Here is a 17,338-nt window from a genome sequence, read left to right as displayed (position 1 = left end):
CCACAATCCTCAGACGCGCACGAAGCAACTCCTGCGTGCTTAGAGCGAGTGGTGAGAGCTGCCTGCATTCTGTCAGCGTTCCGATGGTACAGGTTGTCTTTGGAAAGCCAATGCAGACCCGCAAGATTTGTGCATGCATGCTCTCTAGCGCTTTGACAGTTCCTTTTAATAGAGGGACCAAAGCAGGGATGCTGTAACTCATCAGGTGAACGCAAAGCGCTTTGTAACGGGCATGCGGAATATGCGGGCGAACGAAGCAATCTTGTCCTTGAGGTGGCGAACATGAGGCGACCAGGTGAGATTACTATCAAATGTCACTCCGAAGAACTTGTTGGTCGGGACGTATGGAATTGCGGTCCCTCCAACAGTGAGACCGTAGCGCGTAAGGTCACGGTTTGTAAAGGCTATCGCAGCACATTTGTTCCCTGAAATCACTAATCCTCTAGTTGCCAGAAATGCCGGAATGGAGTGAATTGCTCGCTGAAGTCTTGATAGTAACACTCGCTTATTGCGGCCAGAACTCCATATGCAGATGTCGTCGGCGTACAGAGATATTTCTACCGACTGTGGCCCAGATTTCTCCAGGCCAACTATGGCAATGTTGAAGAGTGTAGGGCTCAGCACCCCACCCTGGGTAACACCTCGGGTCACGTGATGTAGCGAGGAGTCGCCCATGTCGGTAGACATGTACACATACCTATCGGAGAGGTAGTCCGATATCCATACGTACATGCGGCCCCTGATGCCTAAAGACTTCAGTGCCGAGCGGATGGCTTCATGCTCGACGCAGACATACGCTGACTTGATGTCGAAGAGCACGGCAACAGCAATGTTCCAGCGACACTTTGCTGTCTTATGTTATTTGCTAAGGCGATGACGTTGTCGAGGCTGCTAGGACCCTTTCGGAAACCAGACATCTCTGCTGGGTATATATCTCGGATGGTAAAATCCCAGTCCAAGCAGAACAACCCCATCTTTTCCATCAGCTTCCCGGAGCAACTCAGGAGCGCTGTGGGTCGGTAAGACTCGATGGTGGTGGGAACTTTACCTGGCTTTAGGACTGGGACAAGGCGAGCGTGTTTCCACCTTGGCTCTAGACGTTCAGTTTCCCACGAAAGATTGAAGGCATGCAGGAGGCAACTTTTTTCCTATTCATCTTCATCTCTGCAACGTTCCACACACCCCGACCCGCATTGGAAATAGCGTGTCCCGTGATACCTCGCCCGACCTAACACTCACCTACAACATCAACAACGCCATTTGGACGTGTCTGGAAGAAACGCTGGGGAGTGATTACTACACAATAGAGCTACAAATTTCTTTCCATAAAAATACTCATCAACGCATTGGAACCGCCCGCCTCACTGATTGGAACCAATTTAGAGAACACTGCCCCACGGATCCAATCCACAATCTGGAAAATTGGATGGCCACACTACTTACAGAAATGGGCAAGCACACCAAGTAATTCCCACTCACACAGGAAAACCCTGTCGTAGACAACCACCTTCGCCACCTGTGGGATGCCCGTAGGGGACTGCTCAAACGCTGGAAAAAACGGAAAACGAATCGAAAACTCCGAATCCGCATAGCCCAGATCACGCTAGATGCAGAAGCATACACTCCCCAACTAAGCCGGCAAAACTGGACGCAGTTTTGCGACAGACTTCAAGAAACTCTCGGAACCCGCCGCACCTCGCATTTACTTCGGTCTCTTATGGGTACGAAAGAATCGAAAGCGTCAACAGCACACCAACTACGACGGCTCATTCACAACCACCCAGGGACTGAACAAGACCTGCTAAAAGAACTAAAACGACACCTTGAAACGCCGCCGTCACAGCCTGCCATGATACTTCCACCCTATACCTGCCACTCCAATGCGGAACTCGATGCACCCTTCACCATAACTGAAATGGAAGCTGCACTGCCCAACCTCACCAGGAACACTACCCCCGGCAAGGACAAAATTCCCAATAAACTCCTCCGTAATCTGGATCCTGTAACCCTCGAAAATCTACTAAACTACATCAACGAACACTGGATCGCAGGCACCTTGCCTTCACAATGGAAGCACGCAGACATAACACTGATCCCCAAACTCGGAAAGCCACTTAACCCCAAGAACCTCCCACCTATTTCTCTGACATCTTGCGTAGGAAAACTTTTCGAACATATGGTCCACAATTGCCTCTCACCCCACATCGAAGACAATTACTTTCCTCACACAATCGTCGGTTTTCGGTCGCACCTCTCCGCTCAGGATATTTTACTCCAGCTGAAAGAAGATATACTGAGCAAGTTGTCAAATCAGCACAAATATTCCATTCTTACATTAGACATCAAAGGTGCTTTTTACAACGTAACACATCAGGCCATCCTGTGAGGACTCAGCTCAATCAATTTTGGACAACGTCTTTACAACTATTTCACCGCATTCTTCACCAACCGTACCGCCACAGTGGGCATTGGGCACCTCCGCTCGGACACCTTCACAACCATACCGCAGGACCCCGCAAGGCTCCGTAATTTCACCACTACTTTTTAATATCGCAATGAAGGACCTCCCACCACTTCTGGAAGTGATCCCCAACCTCCGACATGGAATGTATGCAGATGATTTGACACTATGGACCCCTACAGGATCCATCGGTGCCCAAGAAGAGGCCCTCCAAATTGCAATACATGTGACACAGCAATACTTCCAAGCCCGTGGTCTTGAATGTGCTCCAGAAAAACCGACCATTTTAACACTCAGCAAAAGAACAACCAGGAGAAACGCGCAAGATATACCCGACCCGGAACTCAAGATCAACAACCAGCCACTCCCCAACGTCCCCTTCCTCCGTATATTGTGACTAACCATTCCAAAGGATGGCTCAGGTTCCCAAACGATCCTCCCCCTACAGCGGACCCTCGCACAGCTCATGCACCTCATACATCGCGTCTCCCCTCGTCGGTTAGGCCTCAAAGAAACCGACACGCTTCGCCTAATACAAGCCATCCTCATCAGCCGGATAGCATATGGTGCTCCATATATAACCCTTAAACCAGCCGAGATCCTTAAACTTAACTCAGCGATCCGCCAAGCATACAAGACAGCCCTCAGTCTCCCTCCCAAGACAGCGACTATAAACTCCTGCAGCTTGGCGTTCACAACACATGGGAAGAAATCGAAGAGGCACACCGCACTTCTAAAATACAGCGGCTTAAACTAACTCCAACGGGTAGGGCAACGCTCTTGAAACTTCAATACTCTATACCGCCCAACCACGACCAGAAAATTCGCATCCCTCTGGCTATACGACAAAACATTCGCGTTGCTCCAATCCCAAGAAATATGCACCCCACCTACAGCAAAGCACGCCGAGCAGCAAGATCCCGCACCATTTATAATCAATACCACCACCTCCCCTGCACCCGATATACGGATGCATCGCCATACCCCCACAAATCTGCACAAGCCGCCAGCGTGGTTAATGCCAGAGGAACTGAGCTCGCTGCAGTGTCTGTTTTCACCAACTCCACCGAAACAGCTGAAGAGGTTGCCATTGCCCTTGCCGCCACAACAGGCCAAGACTTTTTAACCATTGTTACTGACTGCCAAGCCGCTTGCAGGAACTACCTAAAAAGACGCATATCACAACCCGCCTTGAAAATTCTGCAACAAGCGAAACTACTCCCAGAACTGCAAATAATTTGGACTCCAGGTCACGAATCCCTCAGGGGTAACGAAGCGGCACACGCCGCTGCCAGCGCTCATTCACACCGGGCCGTTTCCCACGAGGGCCACGAACCCCCATCCGAAGCAACAGTTAAGCCCACCCCGCTGCAAAGATACGCCGAAATACTCGCCCACTACAGGAACGAGCGTCGCAAATACCCATTCCCCCACCCGAACCTCTCTCGCGATGAAGCTACTACCTTCCGGCGACTACAGACAAACTCCTACCCACATAACACCCTGCTACATGCCATGTATCCCATACAATACCCTGCCACATGTAAATCCTGCCCCCACCCAGGCACCCTGTACCACATTGTATGGGAGTGCCAGCAATCCCCTTCCCTCACCCCTAACCCCAACCCTACCTATGAGCAGTGGGTGGAGCTGCTGACCAGCTCCGACCTTCCACACCAGCGACGATTGGTGGAGAGGGCACGGATGGCCAGCATAGCCAAAGGCATCCCGGACTAAGGAAGCCTCCCACCGGGCGGGTGCCCTAACATCAGCACCTGGTCTCCAATAAAGTTTATTCATCATCATCATCGCCTAGATGCGAGCGGGTTGTGTAGGTGATGTCATCCAGGCCTGGCAGCTAAGCATCTCTTTCAAACATTCTTTAAACTTGCGAAATGTGGGCGTGGTGGTTTCTCCAGACGCACCAGTGTGGTTTTGCCCGATATTATCAGCCAAGCGCAAACGTACAGCGTGCCAGGTCTCACGATTTTCTCGTCCCTGGCATTGACACGCGATTTATTTAGCTATGCGACGAAGATTGGCACCTCTATGCTAAGGAGATACGTCATCTTCTTAGATCAAGCGAAAGCCTTCGACAAAGTGGAACATCAATACCTGGCAAGCGTTTTGCGTCAATACGGCTTTCCGCCAGACTTTGTAACAGTGATTGAGCTGCTGTACTAGAACGTGAGCGTTATACTTCTTGCAACGGACGCACGCCGCGGTGGCTCAGTGGCTAAGGCGTTGTGCTGCTGAGCACGAGGACGCGGGTTCAATTCCCGGCCGCAGCGGCCGCTGTTCTGATGGAGGCGAAAAGCAAAAACGCCCGTGTGTACGAGATTTCGGCGCATGTTAAAGATACCCTGGTGGTCAAAATTAATCCGGAGCCCTCCACTACGGCGCGCCTCATCGCCTCCGTTGCGTTGGCGCGTTAAACTCTACAATCAATCAATCAATCAATCAATCAATCAATCAATCAATCAATCAATCAATCAATCAATCAATCAATCAATCAATCAATCAATCAATCAATCAATCAATCAATCAATCAATCAATCAATCAATCAATCAATCGATCCTTGTCAACGGGCTATTAAGTAGTCCGTTCTCTGTCACCCGTGTGATAAGGCAGGGCTACCCTTGTCGCCTCTTACCTTTGTCATTTGTCTCGAACCGCTGCTCCGCCGTATTGATGCAGAAACAGCCTTTCGCAGCTTCCCATCTTAGGTCAAGTCAAGGTGTCTGTGTATGTGGAGGATGTGTCCCTGTTCATTTGGTACGTGGACAGCCACCAAGCGTTTATGCGGCTGTTCAATGAGTACGGTGAGCTGTCTGGAGCTCGACTGAACAGGGGCAAAAGTATGGCGGTGCGCTTCGGCACATTTGTGTCTGGCCTGGCGGGCGATGTAGAATGGGTTAAGGGTGTTCGAATACTTGGTGTGGTTTTCCATTCCTCGGGTGAAGTCGCGCGTAGTACGTGGAAGCGCCTCCTTGAGACAGCGGAGCAGCGTCTTGCGATTGCATGAAAGTTCAGACTTTCCCTCGCAGAGCGAAGCTACATAATTAAGTCGTCCGTCTCGTCGGCGCTTTCTTATGTAGCACGCGTAGCGAAACCGCCACGCCATTTCACCCGTCAGCTCGCCACGAAGTTTGGGCCGTTCTTTTGGGCGGGCAAGACAGAAACAGTGTCGCGTGCGCTGTTGAGACTGACCAAGTTAATAAGTGGTTTCAGTCTCCCTTGCTTGCGAACGATGTGTAGCGCGCAGGGAGTATGCTCAGTGTTCGACCATGTAAACTCAACTGAATACTCAGGGAGGGTGCTGCTGCAGTACTTTCTTGGAACTTAACACTCAATGTTTTATGACGAACGTATTGCCGGTCCCTCTGCGGAGCTGAGCGAGAGAGAGATGGTGATTCGGGTGAAAAGGAAAAGAAATGCACTGGGGATATTATTGAGCCCATCTGGGGGCTCACCTGCATGCAACCCAGTGTGGGGTGAGGCGGAGGGGGATAAAAGATTAGAGAGGAGAAAGGGGGTAATATAAGAGATAGCGGAGCAGTTACCGCCATTTTATGCCTATGTTGTCAAAACACTGAGAAACGTCCATGGTCTGCTTTTCCAAGCCTTCATTTTAGGGAAAGTACGGCAAGCGAATTTTGCCAAAAATTGGATATAAACGACTTAGACAATCAACAGATAGCAAGGTCACGCGGCATCCGTTGGCATCAGCTGACTTCGACGGCATATCCGGCTGATGTTCGGGGTTTCGGATGGTTGCGTGGCTGCGAAATTCTTCAGACGTGTGACCGTCTGGCGAGATTCGGCGTTGTGCGTTCTGCACGGTGTCCGCACGGGCACACTGAAACATTAGAAGATGCCTTGTTCCGGTGTCATGTAGCTTCAACATTTTGGACTCTGTTAAGCAGGTTGTTTGGTGTCACTGTTAGAATGAGCACACGTTCGAATGATGTGTTGGTGAACTTCCTGATGTGTGCTGGTGCTTTTGTATTGTGGCGAAATCGTGGTGCCGCGTGTCTTCGCGCCCGAGCGCAACGGGCGATTATATACAACGATTATATACGATTATATACTATATACGATTATATATACTTAGGCCAAGTTGTGACCCCAGATCCCAACCATGAGGCAGAGATAATTAGAAGGATCAGAATGGGGTGGGGTGCATATGGCAGACATTCTCAGATAATGAATAGCAGCCTACCATTGTCGTTGAAGAAGAAAGTGTATGACAGCTGCATCTTACCGGTACTCGCCTACGGGGCAGAAACTTGGAGGCTCACTAAGACGGTTCAACTTAAATTGAGAACGACTCAGCGGGAAATGGAGCGGAAAATGACAGGTGTAACATTAAGGGACAAGAAGAGAGCGGAGTGGGTCAGGGAGCAAACTGGTGTTAAAGACATATTAGTAGAAATTAAGAAGAAGAAATGGACGTGGGCAGGGCATGTAATGCGAAGGCAAGATAACCGCTGGTCATTAAGGGTAACAGAGTGGATCCCTAGAGAAGGCAAACGTTGCAGGGGGCGGCAGAAAGTTAGATGGGCAGATGAGATCAAGAAGTTTGCGGGGATAAATTGGTCACAGTTGGCACAGGACCGAGGTAATTGGAGAATAATGGGAGAGGCTTTTGCCCTGCAGTGGGCGTAGATAGGCTGGTGATGATGATGATGATGACGATGATGATGATTATGATGATGATATACTATATACAACGGCCCGGGCGATGTTTCCACTGCTGTGGCGTGTGCGGTAGATCCTTCTGAGTGACCTGCAAAATTAATTAGCGGCTCTAGGCGAAGAAGCCTTTCTGTTACGCTGGTCCACGCGCTTCATAGTAGTCAGGAACAACATCATGGGCATAACTATTGTACCGTATTGAGTTTCAGCTAGTTTCTGAACTCTTTCTGTGAACACCTGTGAACTTTCTGAGGATTGATTTTGGAGTATCTCGTTTCACCACCACGGGCATTTGTTGTGCAAAGTGTTGACTGCCCGGAGTACTTGTTAACTGATTGGGTTTTTTGTTTTTAGGGCAGCGCTGTTCCCACTAGTCGGTGCGCGCTGATAAGTGGTTTTGTAATATATTCTCTTTCATCCTACTAATAGTCAATGCCCTTTCCACATCACCGCGACCACTTTGTACCATTCTGTCCCATGAAAGCCTTGAAAAAGAACACCTTCGCCGTTGAAAGGAAATTTTTGTGCTCGAAAAGGCATTTCGAGCCATGGTGACAAAAAAGGAGTGCTCGCCCCTGAGAAATCTGCATTGTGTCGTTGGGCAGCTTTCACGGGCAGCTTTCTAAATTGGCCCAGCCTATGTTGCACGATCAGTGACTTGGCAATAAGCATAATGTTTTTTTGTTAATATCTCCCCGAGTTTCTTTTTCTTTTTTTTGCTTCAAGTATGTAAAAGGGGGAAGTGTGCATACTCACCCAAGTCTTCTTCTATCAGGTGAGCAGCGTGAGCTTGTTAAAACTTCGAAATTATCTCTCTATCAAATTCTGAAAATCGATGCACCCGAATATAAAATTCTGCCATGGACATGACAGGCAAACTCAGAGCCTGTTTGCTGTTGTTTTGTTCAAGCGAAGCTTGCATTGGGGACTTGCACCGTAACCGGTGTATGCCGGAACCAGAGTAAATTTGTTACCGGCTTTGTTTCCGGAATAACGGTATACCGCAACCAGAGTAAATTTACCCTAATTAATGTATTCTAATTTAAAAAGCAATCTTTATTTCACAAAAATTTTTGAATAATAATAGTTTAGCGAAGTTCAGTTTTCGTTTCCTGGTGCCGCGCGCGTCGACTTGCCCCTCAGCTTCCACGGAGCAGGGGGAGGAGGCGCCGCCCGGATTCTTAAGTGGAGGTTCGCCAGAGTTCTTTAATATATGCCAGTTTGGAAACACCGATTCGGAATCCGGGCGGCGCGCGCTCCCCTGCTCCGTGGAAGCTGAGGGGCAAGTGTACTGGCGCGCCCCTAGGGGACAAAAACGTAACTTCGATAAAAGATTTCTTAATCAGAAGTTTTTGTAAAATAAAAAGCTTGCTTGTAAATTAGACGACAGTAATTAGGTAAAATGTACTTATGTTTTTATGGTTTTTCTTTTGATGACTTCCAGCAGCGTAGTATTAATTCTATGACAGCAGCTGCCGCAAGGAGCACTTCAGTACTACTTCAACTTTATGCCGACAGAGAACAGGCTAGTCAACTTGCCCCGTGCTTGCCCCAGCGCAGGGGGGCAACCGAAGACCGTCTTTTGACACATGGGGCCTAGGGGAGTTTCGCAACTGTATATACTGAGTAACTCTGTTCCGGAACAACTTGCGGGAAATCCAAGATTAGATATCCACGGGCTCTGACGACGACGACGACGACGGTGACGACGATGATGATGATAACGACAATTCCCTTGAAGTGTTTGTCAGGTACTCAATCGGGGGATTGGCCAGGGATAAATTGTTGGCTGTGCCCGTTTTGGAGACTATAATTACGGGTTGAACCCCTCCCGGGGGGAGTGATTCAGTTAATAAAGGAGGAGAAGATGACTGGGGATAGTATTGAACTCAAGGGATAGTTCACCCTCATACAACCCAGTCAGGGGGAAGGGTAGGGAGGTTTGAAAGGATAGGTAGGACGAGAAAGAGGGAAGAAAGAGGAGAGAGAGGGAGGAGAGTGGGGGATAGTCTATGTCGCGTTCGTTTCGTCCGCGGCCCGACGGCCCGACGGTCAGGACAGGGAAGTTGAATAGCTGCTGGAAGACCTCCCGTCGGATGCCATTCGGTCCCGTGGGGAAAAGAAAGTCTTCCAGCGTGTGGCCTGGTACACGGAGTCGCTGGAGTGCGGCCCGGAGTTCACCCCTCGCGGCATCGTTCTGGCGGCGTCGTTTCAGCGTTTCAGCGCAGCTCTCACTCGCTGTTCGCAGCTAGCGCGGGCTCGCGCGTACAAGTGTCGCGCAATCTCAAGCCACGTTGAAAGCCACTCAGCGTCGTCGCTCACATCATGCCACATAGCGCGTACGGTCGCTCGCTGTCTACGGGTGGTTCACCTTCTAGCGCAGCATGGGTAGGCCGCGCGCGGTTCGCTCCGCCGAAGAGCGGGAAGCCATTGAAGAACACAAACGTTTCCGATAATTGCAGCAGAATGATCTACAATAACGCACACCAAACAATTGCGTCTCCGTAAAGCTCAGCGAAATTAAAGGGTTTCGTTTTGGTCGATCGACGGTTTTGTGTTTTACTTTAAGTCATTGCTTTTTTTTATTTTGGCGTGAGTGTTTTCGTTTTCGTTTTGTCATTGCGTTTTGATTTTGGTTGTTTTTGTTTTCTTTGAAGTCAAGCTTCGCGTGCGCCCTTGTTTCCGCAGAAAAGGGGTTCGTTAATTTTTCAACAGAGAATCTGTTGCGCAGATCGTTTGTGCATGCAGTATGCAGTTCAAAATGCCAAAAAAAGGCTGAGCGTTCGTGCAAACGTGCTCGAGCCCACGTTCCTCAAGCTAAGCATACCCACTTAGGAAAAATGGCCAACATTGGCCACAAAAAACTCCAGCGCTCACGGTATCGGGGCAACACTTCCTCGGAACGAGAAAGACACGCCATAGCGTCCGCCCATCGTTCGTTCGCCCTCGCCTTCTATGGAGTCGTGCGCAATTCGAGTAAGCGTGGAGGGTTTCAATGTATGAGGGTCGATGTGTGAGGAGGAGGCATTTGGAGGAGGGTTTAAGGTTCTGTAGCGCGTGAATTTCGGAAAGGCCCAAATTAGGGGCTGGAGATTTGTTTATGGAAATTTCGGCTGATCCTGGGAGTGGCAGCAGAACGGATAAAGAGACGGTAGAAGTTTTATAGCAAGCACCCAGTGTGCGTGTTTACTGATATCTTGAAAAGTGCTGGGTGCTTTTGTTCGACCCTTCTGAAACGCTTTTTTTCAGCACCCGGTAATGTTGTCCTTGCTATTTTGTGTGAAACACAACACTGCATGACCATGCGCGGTGTCCGAGCCCATTCCTACCATAGGCTTAACCACTGCGGTGGCACTGTCGCAGGTCCGGCGACGTTGGCGGCAGTGCACCCTGCCGAACCACGACCCGAGTCCCGGGCGTCCATGCGTCTGCAGCCCAGCGGCACCATCCGCTGGCACCAGCGCGACCCCGACCGGTCCCTCGCCACCAAGCAGCGCATCATTCGCATGCTGTTCGTGGTCGTGGTCGAGTTCTTCGTCTGCTGGACTCCACTCTACGTGCTCAACACGGTGTCGCTGTTCCGGCCCGAGGCAGTGTACTACGGCCTGGGCTACCGCGGCATCTCCTTCCTGCAGCTTCTGGCGTACGCCTCTTCCTGCTGCAATCCCATCACTTACTGCTTCATGAACCGAACGTTCCGCGTCAGCTTCCTCGCGCTGTTTCGCCGCACCTGTCCCCAGCGCGACGACAGCTGTGTTTCGATGCGGAACTCGACGCAACATACCTTCGTGTACGTGGTCGGCCACTAGACCCGCTGCGGACGCTGAGCCCAGCACTCTTCTTCGCTCAACAAGCTCATCAGTTCAGAGATTGTTGCACGTTGTTTCCTCGGACCGCGGACAGAGATGGCAAATGTGCAGAAGGCACACCGTGCCGATGTCAGCAGAAGGGACAATTCCGGGGATATACTATATAGTCGCTCATCACGTCTGTGCTTCAGGAGGCAGATACAGCACCGATACTTTTCAGCACTTGATGAAGCTGTTTCATTTTCAAGTTTGGCGCCATGGGTGACCTTCCTGGCTCACTGAAGAGTCCTACGGCTTTACCTGGCATGCATCAGTTTCTTTTAACCTCTGTAAATGCCTAGATCACCCCTTCGCATGAACAGAGTGTGCCATCAGAGGTATACCTTCTTGTTTTTGCTAACCTTTTGAACTCAGGTGGTATCCTCACGGGTACGCCTTCCTTAGACTCACGGGTGCGTCTTCTTTATGTACATTGACAGAAAATTACAACAAACCCACCGTAAACGAGCACTTGGTACTGGATATGCGTTTGAATACAGTCAGCTAGCTGCCCATCGAAACATAGTCGTCTAAAGGGCCAGTAGTATTGGCCTCAACTATATCACGAATTACCCGCCTAACAGGCGACAAAGCAGCCCTTTCCCTTTATTTTCATCCATCCCCCCAAGTAGGCAACACATGAGGAGTCGAAATGGTTGTGAAGGACATATAACGACAAAAGTCTTCAAAGACAGCGGTCGTCTTGTCCTATGTAAACCCTGAAATGTCTGTCTGTCTGTCTGTCTGTCTGTCTGTCTGTCTGTCTGTCTGTCTGTCTGTCACCAAATCATCTAACTTTGCCCACTGCTGGTGAATAACCAGTAACTGACCAGCGCCATCGGTGGGTCACGTGATTTACAGGACCGGTAACCTGTGGCTCACAAATCCCTAATGTCCCATCGGGGGACCCGAAGTAACCTACCCACTGTTGACCTAGTAGTATTGCCCATAAATGTAATGTACCATGATTTATTTTCACATCTAAAGGGTCCATACGCCCCGGATCACGTTACCGGTGGTATAGGAAGGAAGCTAGAAAAACCTTGGTTGATTTATTAGTCATAGGAATCACTAAAATACGAAAGTGAAGTGTCCAGCGAAATCTGCAGTTGAGCATGATTTGCGGGTCGGCGGCTGTCTTGTGGGTGTGCTTGGTGAGTGACGTCCTGCTGGCGGGTCGCCTCGGCAAAGGTGTACTGGCGTCATTTTCGTGACGGGTATGACGTCAGCGAAATCTTGGTGTATACCGGCATAAAACACTTTTCTGTTAAAATATAAAACCCGAAAACGAATAACCCTAAGTATAACGTACTCTTTAGTACTAAAAGTTGCTTCCCCGCAAAAAGACCATGTGTGCAGGGGTGCACCCTTTAAAAGCGGATTGCTCCGTTGTACTGACGTCATTTGCGTGATTTATATGACATCCGTTAAATCTCTGTGTATGCGGGAATAAAACACTTTCGTGTGAAAACGTGAGAGATGGAAAAGGAGTAGCGGACCAAGAATGAATGGGGAAGAGGACGAGGCGAGAGAGGTAGGGGAAGGGCAGACGGAGATAAAAAAGAGGGAAAGAAGGAAGACATCATGGACGCGAAAGCTATGTGGAGGGGTAGGTGGAGGACATTGGGAAGGGACAAATAAAAGAGGGGGAAGGAAGGCGGTAGAAATAAATAAGCGGAGGGAATGGAAACACGAAAGGGGGGAGAAGAGAGGGCAGGGTAGGGAAGGCAGAAAGGAGGCGGCGGTGTTACTTTGCTCGGGCGGGAGAAACGTCGTGTAATGAAGTTATTTGAAGCTAACCGAGCGTGTACGCGGGCATACTTTTTTATTCGAAATGAATCCGGTCATCATAAAGAAAGCTCAGATTGTTGCATTGTAGGTGTGTAGGACAAATTACGCCACTTTTCGCCGATTCTTTCCTATGTTGAGGCTAACGTACAGACGTCCCTTCACCTTAATTTATCAGTGTCGCTCTACGTGGATAAGGGCTTGAATATTCGGTGTTTGAGAAGTGTGCCTTTTTGTGAGGATGTGTGCTTGTACAGACAGTCGCTTTTCTATCGGCCTGTCCAGTAACGTTGTCGGATTTACTGCAATTTTCATTATAGTTACAATAAACCCTAAACAAAATGTTGCAACTATGACCTTAAGTATGTCAACAGACTTTCAGCTTTTTTGTTAAGTTGTAATTATTCTCACTGTATATTCGAACATTTAAAAAGGCTAACCCTAAAGCTAGAGGGTAGTTTCCCCTCAAAGTACTTATTTATGTACCCTCAATGCCAAATGCACTATATATAGGACTATGTTAACAACATGTACAGAATGCATAGAAAATAGTGCAGCAAAAAAATACTTTACAGACGAATAAAATCCGCAACAATTGCGTACTTCTGTAAATTTAAAACAAAATGCATTAGGATTTTTCTTAGATACATATTTTTTTGCGGAAAACAAATCTCATCAAGAAAGTGAGCTATCGCAGTGGAACTCAGAGTGCCTGCCTGTTCAACAGTGTTCATATTCATGCGATGCTGAGAGTACGAATAAATAGTTCATTATAACCGACGGGCTCCAGCGCAAGGTACCCCGACCCCTGAAAGGTTCAAATGTACTAAACTTTGCACAGTCGCCTAGAAAAAAAAAATAAAAAATAACCTTACAGTGAACATTATATTCACATATACATGAAGCATGAAAACGAAAGTGGAATAGATCATACATCAGTTTCCTGACGTCGGAATTCGCGATAGTTTCCCAGGAACGACATTTCAAAAGCTCCCTTTTCTACATGGGTATGCAAAACGCGTATGTTACCTCTAGATATTTCGCATCTGGCTGCCTGATTATGTTCACTCTCCAGCGCAGCTGTTGTCAATATAAGGATTCGGCAGAGATGCTGCGGGACCTTTTTTGCTCTTTTTTTTCGCTTTCTGTCTCCCCACACACCCTGCTCTATGCTCGCTCCCTACATTGCTCGGCAGACGTTCCTATTTTTTACAGATACGGCTGATTGCAATAATGCATGCAGTTCAGATGATAATACAGCATCTCAATCCGACGAAATGAAGCTGTCTCATTCGTGCGGAATTCTACATCTACAAGTGAGATCGCTAGTGGAGAAGCTCAGAACTACGGCGTACGCGTGGGTTCTCGCCAAATATTGCGCTCCTGACTACGGCGCCTGTGTTAGGTGCTCTACATTCACATCTCCGTTCTTGGAGCGTTATTTTGGCTGCATGCAAATCAGGCGGCAGTAGCTCGAACTAAAGTTTCTACGCGTGATGTGCAGTAAAGGTGATGCTGAATGTTGCGAGAAGCCTTGTCATTTCCTTTTTTTGTATCCGACGGCCAATTGTTGTTTGACTATTGCGCACCAGCTGTTGCATTTGAGCAGATGTGTTTCAGCACACGTCAGAGGGGCCCGGCCTGTGAAGCGACTAAGCTCAATGGAATATTCCATCGGTGCGTCCAAAATTTTTCAACGTCACGTTAAATCGCCAGGTTATGGACAAGTTAGGATAGAAAGGGTGATGGTTGGGAATTAGTATTGGTCCCTAGAGTGTTGGCCAGAAGACGGGCTTATCTGACCGTCAATACAAAAAACGAGGCTGCTGCCCTCCTCTTTTCATGTTTTGCTCAAAGCAGTGTCAGATGGGTGGTTGTGAAGCGATTCTGTCTAGGTTCACCGAAGCACAAACCATCATAAGAGCCAGTGCTGCACCTTTTTTATTGCGATTGTTCTTTTTTAAGTACACTTCAGTGCCAGGCCTGCAAATTTGCACTAGTAAGCCCTTGCACCTGCAAAATAGGTCTTTCACAGCGTTAACTTTCGTTCTTCAACTAGATAAACTAAGGACCATTTGCAGGCACATTTGTTACAGCTTTATGCGCCAGGCAGCATTTTGTGATTGCGTTCGACATCTGTAGGCTAATCCAGAAAATTTCCATAGCTGCACGAAATTTATCACTTCCCCCCTCCCTCCACTGACTAACTTTCGCTGTTGCTTGTCGAAAGGGTAGATACATAAAAATTATATTAAAGACTTCCTAATTTCCTAACGATGCCCGAAGTTTATCCCGATATTTTCTGCAAGCTTCGAGCTTTCAATAGACTTCGGTAGTCTAGCCTTCATGTAAATGACATTTAGAAAGTAGGATCCCCATCTGATTGATTGATTGTAGGGTTTAACGCGCCGACGCAACGCAGGCGATGAGGCGCGCCGTAGTGGAGGGCTACGGATTAATTTTGACCACCTGGGGATCTTTATCGTGCGCCGAAATCTCGTACACACGGGCGTTTTTGCTTTTCGCCTCCATCAGAAAAGCGGCCGCCGCGGCCGGGAATCGAACCCGCGACCAGGATCCCCATCTGAAGACATTGAAGTAAATACTAGGCAAGCACACTGAGGAATTTCCACTGATTCACGCATTGAAACGTAGTACGCCGAATGAATGGCCGGCTCTGCGCAATCTGTGATTCCCCATGGAACAGCGCACGTTGCATCTGAATTCATTCTGGAGTGTTACATATGTATGATATCGAGGAACATTTTCCGGCTCGATCTGTCTGTCTTGTACTACTGTTTCATTGACATCAAACTCTGTGGTGTAAGTGCACTTCTTATATGAGGCTTACCAGATCAGAACGGATAAAATAACGACTTGTAAAGTGTACAGAATACTCATTCTGTCTGCTTGTGCGTCATAAACCACCTAAGTGTAGTTCTATAAGCTCCTGGCACGACATTGTTTAAAGTTATTATCGATGTTAGTTGTCGATCTTTTCCCAACTGACTTAGTATCCAATGTTTCACGCACCCCCCGTTATGTAGCCGTATAATCGCGCACATATTTTTGTACAAGAAAAAATGAGGATGTGGAACCCTATAATCGTTTAACGTGTATTGTTTGTTCTTTAAACTTTGTTGTTCAAGAATAAAGTGTCCGGAGGAGTGTTCCCATGTTCAGGCATCCACGTGGATCTGCCGTTGCATTTGGTCACATATAGGCCTCCTGTGATGAGCAGTGAAGTTCACGTGCTCCATGCCGACGATGCTCTGGACGACAAAACGGGTTCCTCCGGATGGATTCAAGACACGTGGCAAGCAGGTGCACAAGTGATTTATAACTACGCGACGTGCGGACTGCGACGTTTGCGTCAAAAGTCTGAACTGATGGTCATCCGGCCTCCGTTTCCCAAGAAACAGAAGGAAGACGTGAAGGTTGTCCTAGAGGGCGAAGACAGATCGTTACGGGACCCAGCGTAAAGATTCTGGGGCTAACCATCCAGGCAGACAACAAGGCAACCACGTCCGCGCGCAAGCTCAAATACTCTTCAGAACAGATCCTTCACACGTTTCGTCCGGTTGCGACCAGGCAGAGAGGACTGAAGGATAACGACACTGTGAGGCTGGTACAAGCCCTTGTGGTGTCAAGGCTAACGTACGCCACACATTACCTTTTGATGGACAAGGAAGAAGAGAGGAAGGTTTGACACCATAGTACTCAAGGCGGTTAAACGAACCGTCGGGGTTCCCATAAGTGCATCGACGGAGACTGCTCCTGCAGATGGCTCAACACAATACAGTAGACTGGCTAGTTATGGGCCGCCTACCCAGCCAAAAACAGAGGCTGACTAAGACGGGTTGGCGTGTCCTGAAAAGAATTCGCTGTACCGTTGCAAAGCAGACAGCTCGAGGACAGCTTTCGGACGGATGGATAGAGGCAGTCAAGACCAAGCCTCTCCGACCCACCATGGCGGCAGGTGGGAGGGCAGACAGTGAGTTGGTGCCCCGCACCCAGAACTCAAGCTGGAGCGCAACTAATGCATCGACAGATACAGTCAGGGGCATTCCCTACCCCTCCTCCCCCCGCTTACTCAATGGAATGTTCCCCAGTCAAAATGGCAAGAGCTGCCCATTAAGTAAACATCTACGTGCTCATCGCCACATGATAGGATAGTGTGATTTCAGCCAAGAACACCCACCCCCCATCCCCATCTGTTATCTCACTTACCCCATTATTTTACCTAGCGAGCGATGGGACATCTTTCCGTCTAGCCTCACCTTGGAGGATCAGTTTCGACTGTTTACCAGGGGCTAGGTGGCGAAGGCAGCGTATGGAATCCTGCGAAGAGGGAGCCACTCTCCTTTAGCGCGTTTCGCGCTGACATGCTCTGGAATATTAGTTTTTTTTATCGAAAACGCGTCTTTGAGACCGATGCCCCATGGCGCAGTTGGACCGATCAAACCCTTCGAACCTTCCCTTCATCCACCCTCGGCGGACGTTTTCAAAAAACACCACGGGTCATGCTGAATTGCCTTAATC

At 48.8% G+C, this 17,338-nt stretch overlaps 1 protein-coding gene across 1 annotated transcript in view; it reads left to right on the top strand.

Annotated features, from left to right (window-relative positions):
• The window catches only part of LOC144174157 (cholecystokinin receptor-like), a 106,520-nt gene extending 90,562 nt beyond the window's left edge, over positions 1–15,958 (top strand). Inside the window, exons 9-10 of the mRNA XM_077702655.1 lie at positions 1,674–1,698; positions 10,622–15,958. Coding sequence (XP_077558781.1) covers positions 1,674–1,698; positions 10,622–10,969 — 373 coding nt within the window. The 3' untranslated portion in view covers positions 10,970–15,958. The remainder of the gene's footprint in view (positions 1–1,673; positions 1,699–10,621) is intronic.
• Positions 15,959–17,338: the final 1,380 nt, after the last annotated feature.

The sequence above is a fragment of the Haemaphysalis longicornis genome, unplaced genomic scaffold, assembly GCF_048455015.1.
Source record: "Haemaphysalis longicornis isolate Haplotype H1 unplaced genomic scaffold, Haemaphysalis longicornis Haplotype H1 scaffold_3, whole genome shotgun sequence".
Lineage (NCBI taxonomy): Eukaryota > Metazoa > Arthropoda > Arachnida > Ixodida > Ixodidae > Haemaphysalis > Haemaphysalis longicornis.
Note: the sequence above shows the minus strand (reverse complement) of the source record. Positions and strands in the feature narration are given on the sequence as shown.